The 6928-nt window shown below is 40.4% G+C and overlaps 2 protein-coding genes and 1 long non-coding RNA gene across 4 annotated transcripts in view; 2 read left to right on the top strand and 1 right to left on the bottom strand.

Moving 5' to 3' along the window:
- Positions 1 to 6: 6 nt before the first annotated feature.
- On the top strand, positions 7 to 1416 carry LOC108885717 (steryl-sulfatase-like). The gene is made up of 3 exons (XM_018680138.2): positions 7 to 85; positions 381 to 502; positions 1241 to 1416. Exons 1-3 carry the CDS (start codon positions 30 to 32, stop codon positions 1414 to 1416), a joined length of 354 nt encoding a protein of 117 aa, XP_018535654.1. The 5' UTR covers positions 7 to 29.
- The window catches only part of LOC108885714 (patatin-like phospholipase domain-containing protein 4), a 65008-nt gene continuing 59443 nt past the window's right edge, over positions 1364 to 6928 (bottom strand). Inside the window, exon 7 of one of the 2 annotated variants that reach the window (XR_007809449.1) lies at positions 1364 to 2257. The gene's annotated coding sequence lies outside the window, so the exon portion shown is untranslated. The remainder of the gene's footprint in view (positions 2258 to 6928) is intronic. The other variant, XR_007809451.1, reaches the window with a different exon arrangement.
- LOC127139281 (uncharacterized) lies at positions 2254 to 5928 on the top strand. Its single transcript, XR_007809454.1, has 3 exons — positions 2254 to 2753; positions 3109 to 3245; positions 4231 to 5928. It is a non-coding gene; the product is annotated as an uncharacterized LOC127139281 (long non-coding RNA).

Genomic DNA, 6928 nt, shown 5'->3' with positions numbered 1-6928 from the left:
GCGGACAGGTGGACGAGCCCACCAGCAACATGGATCTGTTTCCGACAGTGGTGCACCTGAGTGGAGCTTCCGTCCCAGAGGACAGGTAGGGGCGCTGCGCGGCAGTGAGACAGCACTCGCTCCGAATGTGGCCTGAAATCTAGGTCACATTGATAAAAGAGAGGAGGGTAGAGCCTGAGTGATGCGCTGGGCTCACAGTGAGTCAGATCCAGGATCTGAGCAGAGGAAACCTGTTTACTAATGAAGACAGGGTATTAAGGTAATCCAGAGGCTTTGATCAGAGGCTTTCATCAGCCATCGTGATTCACAGCCCTGAGCAGCTGAGTGTGTTTGTGCCAGAGAGATGATTTACCGTCGACTCGCTGTTCTCTGGTCTGCAGAGAGATCGACGGTCATGACCTCATGGATTTGCTCCAGAGGAGAGTTGAAAGGTCGAACCACGAGTTCCTGTTCCATTACTGCAACGCCTACCTGAACGCCGTCCGATGGCACCCCCCTAACAGTAAGTCAGCCAATCAGATGCACACGATCCAGGTATTTCTGCTCGGCACTAGGCAAGACTTTGGAGCGAGAACAGTGGCTGAAGACTCCATGAATTTTAATTAACTGTTTGGTTCAGTCTAACAAGGCCAATTGATACCTGTAATGACATCTTAGACATCCATAATAGCTTTTTTCCTATTCGAAATAGACATTAAAGATATCCGCAGTACTCTCACATTCACACCTACCAGCAATTTAGAGTTGCCAGTCAACACCTAACCTGTGGCAGGAAGCTAAAGAGAGAACCCCACACAGGCACAGGGAGAACATGCAAACTCCACACAGAAAACCGATCTATGCGCACGCTAGGAAGCATCAATGCTAACACGTAGCATACCGAAACGACGGGGAGGAACTCGGCTAAAAGCCTCTACCAAGCATTGCCCCCCAAATCAAACACAGTTCAAACCCCGAGCAACTATATGGGCATGTAACAGAAACACAAAAGAGGGAGAGGGTGGAGGCTGCTGGAGGCTTTTACTGTGAAGATTTTGACAAGAGTTCAATACCAAATAAAAGAAAGACAAAGTAGAACAACTGTAGTATTTACCAAGTTAAAACACTGGCAGTGCTGATGTGGAAATGTACACCATGTTGGGTTTTATCCTGCAGCATCTTTGTCTGTGTCCTGAACTTTTAACACTGACTGCCTTAAGGTAACAAGTTTCATCAAGTGGTTTTCTGTGAATCTCTCCAGGTAGCTCAGTGTGGAAAGCCTTTTACTTCACACCAAACTTCTACCCAGAGAGCGAGACGGCCTGTTTCCACACACACGTCTGCTTCTGCACGCCAGACCACGTGACCTACCACAGTCCCCCCGCTCCTCTTCGATCTCTCGAGGGACCCGTCGGAGACCACGCCGCTGACTCCTGACGCCGAGCCGGCCTTTCACTCCGTCCTGGCCGCGATGGCGGAGGCCGTGGAGAGGCATCAGAGGTCGGTGGAGCCCGTGGAGAGCCAGTTTTCCGTGGGGAACATGGTGTGGAAGCCCTGGCTGCAGCCCTGCTGCTCTACGCTCAGTCAGCTCTGCCAGTGCCAGCAGGACCAATAGGATGTTAGGAGTGCTGTGACGTCAGTGACAAGAAACTAATCACATAAGTACTGTTTCCATGACACTGTCAAAACAAAAAATATCAAGAGTCTTTTGAGTCTGTGTGTCATCCCCATTTTGTTTGTGTCTTGTGCACACCAGCCTGACACACATGTACGTGCAAATAGACCTGGATACAGTGACACAGTCCTGCTGACAATTCCACCATTCAGCAGTTTGTAATGCACCGACACATGCGGCTTACAAGCTAGCAAACGCAGCTGCACAGAGACGTTTCGTTTTGTTTTATACCCACAGCACATCTGAATTCAAAACAGTCAGTCACTTAAATTTACTTTTTACACTATGTTAGTTTAAGGAGTACCTCGGTGGAAACCGGAGGCCTGCAGTACGAACTGTGTGTTGTCTGCATGCTGTCACTTGCCTGAGATCTGCTCTCATTAAAAGTAGCAGGGCTGTGTTTCCTCTCAGGTTGGGCTCAGTGTGTTTCTGCTGGGACGTCATCAGGGTTCACCGTCCTGGTCTTAAGCTGGCAGTTTTGCGCTTGTTTGTGATGCGTTGCTGTGTTGGTTGGAGCGGTGATTCATCCCTCCAGGTAGCATCTGATGAGATTGGTCATTGACAAGTGGCAGGTCTTTTATTTAAAAAGCCACTGTCCACCACCTGCTCAGCACCAAACAACAGACACGGTCAGAGAATAGCTGGTGAACATTTGGCTGCTAATCACCCAGAGATTTCCCTCAGGATTTTATCAAGTAAGAATATTTCAGTTTGTTCACAGCATGTTGTGCTGCACCAAAAGGTCCAAAAAAATCAATTAATCAATTATTTAACACAAAGTCTTAGATGAGGTCAGACCACATATACTGTATTCACAAGGTGCACACAGTCATGCCATTTTCAATTTAGTCAAATTATTACAGATCCAAATTTTTTTCTCCTTTTTTCCACACAGGAGATTGACTTTGATTTAAAATGTCACAGCCTTATAATGTGATGTGATTTGAAAGATCTCTCTTCATCTTGTTTTTAACAGGTATAGCTGGTCATAGCAGACCTGGTGTTTTTATATTTAATGCAGCGTCTGGAGGTCTTCCCAGCCGAGAGCTTACCTTCGCTAAGATTGCCAAGCAACAAGGCTACGAGACGGCTCTTATAGGTACGCTGCTATTGTCTTATGTTTCACAAATGTAAACCATTATGCAGTCTTTTGGTGTCTGATAACGGATCTGCTTCTCAAACTGGACTTCCTGTTCCCGTCCCTTACATTTTCTTAACATGTCATGTTTCATGATCAAATTGTGCTTTTTTCCATCTTTTATAATGCAGTGCCACATGTAGCAGTGTTAGGGAGCGTGTATTATAAAGAAAGCACATTTAGAAATGAGACAAAAAGACGTTTCTTCACAGAAGAGGATAAAGCTTTTATCTGAAAATGAGTGTGATTTAAAGAGTAAATATATGTGCATATACATTATATTGCTGGTAGTAAACAGCATTTCCTGTTCCTGCAGGAACTCAGCGAGGCCTTTCCTGCTATATTTCTCCTTCCTCCAAGTGCACACAGCCATGTTTGCCTCCGCAGCGTTCAGAGGAACGAGCCGTCACGGCATCTATGGAGACGCCGTCCATGAGGTGGACTGGAGTGTAGGTAGGTCAGCCGAGTCTTTGACTGGTCTGGTGTTACTCTTTTTTACCTCCCTCCTCTGTCGAGGAACACGTCACTCAGTGTGACTCATTTTTTTGGAAGAAATGGACAGAGGAAAGAGGACGGTATATCAGGCTTCACACACAATACTTGTTAGTAGGATAAAATATATATTGGTTTGGATCTGCAGATGAGATTTATTGACTATCACCAGACTTGTCCTTTAATTAACATGATTTATAATGAAATAAAAGAGAAGAGCCAGCAGCTTCTTTCCTTCAACCCTTTAAAGTTTAAATCGTTATAGTATAACGTGACATTTTTATTTCTATTTTGGATTACTATTACCTCTGCATTGCTTTTATATTACAAATTACTTGTACTGTTGCAAACTACATCTAGGAACAGATTACTATTATATCTTACTTCTATTAATACATACACTCCCCTCCAAAAGTATTGGAACAGTGAGGCCAATTCCTTTATTTTTGCTGTAGACTGAAAACATTTGGGTTTGACATCAACAGATGAATATGAGACAAGAGATCAACATTTCAGCTTTTATTTCCAAGTATTTAAATCTGGATCTGATACTTAACTTAGAGGAGAGCATTATTTGTAACAACAGCAAATATTTAGGTGAGCAAAAGTATTGGAACAGATGACTTAACATAGACTACAGTGGATCATACTTAATATCTAGCTGCAGATCATTTGCTTGCAATAACTGCATCAAGCCTGTGACCCACTGACATCACCAAATGTTTGCTGTCTTCTTTTGTGATGCTTTTCTATAATTACCGTAATTTCTGGACTATTGAGCGCACCCACTAAATTTAAAAAGAAAAAAAAAAGGGCCGCACTTCTAAATTTACATTGAACTTTTACTGTTGCAAACTACATCTAGTAACAGATTACTTTGACTTGCTAATTGCTTCTACATTACTTCTCTTATTACACTTTCCTGATAGTGTTTTGTGTTTGACAGTGTGTGAATTACCTGGAGGCCTGTGTCCTGGTCTCAAAGAACTTCTTCATTGTGTGAAGACTCTCTGTGATCGTGGACAAAGTGGAGACACCTGGAGTAAACGCACAAAGGAAAATGATCAATACACTACTGCCTATTCCTCATCAACAGTTCAACATTACAGCTGAAACTGAACATTTAACTAAATATTTTTATGCTTCATTATAAAGTGACTTTTATTTCTATTTTGGTTTACTATAACTTTTACCATTACATACTATTTTTCTTTTTACATATTACTTCTAAATTTACATTTAACTTTTACTGTTGCAAACTACATCTAGTAACAGATTACTTTGACTTGCATCTCACTTCTTGTTTCAAACAGTGCAATATCAGTACTCAAATCCAACTATCACTGTGTACACAGTCTTGTATATATGATGCCCTTTTCTATTATTGTTGTTGTTGTGACTGATAAAAGATTATGTGGATTATATGGAGACACTGTAGACATACAGCTGCCGTCGGACCAGGCTGCAGGACTTTATGCTGGTCAATATGTCCACTCAACGTTTTCTGGATACTTACTGTACCTGATGTAAGAACATATAAAGGTGATAGCAGTCACATACGATGGTAAATTTCACCATATTGATAAGAGAATGTAAAGGTACAATATAGGTCAAGTTTAAAGGTTTACAATGAGTGGTGGCAGAATATCTTTAAAAAAATGTTTTGGTAGCATCAACATACTTAATTGAATTAGTTTTTGCATCACATCTGTTTTTACACACACGGGTGGAGTATCAGAAAGCAGTTATAAAACAATGAGCGCAGTTTGCATAGAAATATTGTGATAACCCATGTGGTTTCTGGGTGTGATGTTGCCGTGGAGAGCAGAGGTCAAAACCACTACCAAATGTCTCAGTTGTCATAATCCTTGTATGTTTACATTGTGCATTTACTCTTATATCCATTCATATATAATATATCAGTGATCCTGGCTGTACTGGAGTAATTCCTGGAACAATGAGGCTTTATGTCGCAGAATCGTATTCACTTTTCACTTTACAGTTATAAACTGTACACTAGGCACATATGATCATATTGGTTTAATTGTACAATGCCTTTACTCACAGTTATCGTAACATACATTTGGGTTACGTATTAGGGGTCATCATACAGTTATTAAGTTATTGTTATATACTATATGTTGTTCAGAAAATGCAGGTTTCGACAACAGCATCCTTTGTCTCAAAGTCTTTTTGGATATTTTATCCAATTTCATCCTGTGTCCAGAACAGAAAAAAATATTTGGAACCATTGTTTGATACTTTTCTTTTGACCATTTGCTGTCACAGATTTGTTTTGTTTGTACTAAATATGAATTCTTTAAGTGGTTTTCGTCAGCTTGTCAGTACTCTCTGTAATGTATTTATTGTTTTTTGTTGGAGTAGATGAGAGAATTCATGCCAAAATGCAGAACACATGTATTTTCTGTGGCAAAAAATAAGACAAATATTGAAGAAAGCTCATACCCATATCAAAGTGTAATAATCAATGTGTCAGTTTTTATTGTCAGTGAAGGTGTTCAAACTTTTAGAATGAAATTCTTTTACAACTTTTTCCCTCCTTTTTGTTCTTTTTAACATATTTTAACAAAATATGTGAATTTTGGTCTGTGTTGCTTTTACTGGTGACTTTTAATAAAGAAAGAAAAACAGCACTTTTGACTGGTTTTTGCCTATGACGTTGTAAATCTGACTAAACAATCATTCATCATTGATTTATTATATATTTAGGTCATGAAGGTAGTTCACAGCAGTTAGATGGTCGAGGTCTTTTATCTAACACTTTGCTTTTCTTTCATCCACTTCAGGTCTTCAGCTGCTGTCCTCTTCTCCTCCTGCACCGCGCATTAATCAAGAGGAGAGAGAGAGTAGGGGAATGACCCGCAGTAAAGATCCAGCTGACTATACTGTGACATCATCATGCTTATATATTGTTATATATGATGTTTTGTGTAAAAAATATTTTTTGCTGTTGTTGGCTGCAATGTATGTCTGGGAGAATTCACGTTATTCCAAGATGGTAAAATCTGCAGGTCGGGAACGGGAACTGTAATCACGGTTTGAACAATATGACGTGAGCATGGCATCATGAAAGACACCATCCAGTGGCATTATGGGAAATGTAGGAGCAGGGTTTCTGGAAATCAAGAGGCTAAAACTCATTATCTCTAATCTGTCTCTTACGAGTCTGTAAACTTTATGGAAAAAAAGTCAATATGTGGAGGGACAATTTAAAAATACACAAACTCAAGCTCATTTCTCAAGTTATGGAAGAAAAGCCTGTCACAGTATAATATCTAAATTACTCAGTAGTTTAATCTGGATGAGCCACCCGTAAACAAAATGTCAGTTTTGGGGGAAAAATGTAGCAGTGGTTTGACGAAATACTCCTCCAGCATTAAAATCAGATGTATTTACTCTTTTGCTCACTGATTCTGAATCCCTTTAGAAGCGTGAACACCTCCTCTTCATCTCAGGTAGGGAAAATATAGATTGGCTATACCACACACTATTTATGCATAATGACTTAAGGAAATGCTGAGCTTGGTATTCCAAGTCTCCCTACCTCTCCACAATATATGAGTCCCTTGGGTTACATGTGATAGATTTTTAATCTCTCTTTATAATGTATATATGGGTTCTAA

Source organism: Lates calcarifer, unplaced genomic scaffold, assembly GCF_001640805.2.
Source record: "Lates calcarifer isolate ASB-BC8 unplaced genomic scaffold, TLL_Latcal_v3 _unitig_1005_quiver_867, whole genome shotgun sequence".
Lineage (NCBI taxonomy): Eukaryota > Metazoa > Chordata > Actinopteri > Centropomidae > Lates > Lates calcarifer.
This window is presented reverse-complemented; position numbering and strand designations above follow the sequence as displayed.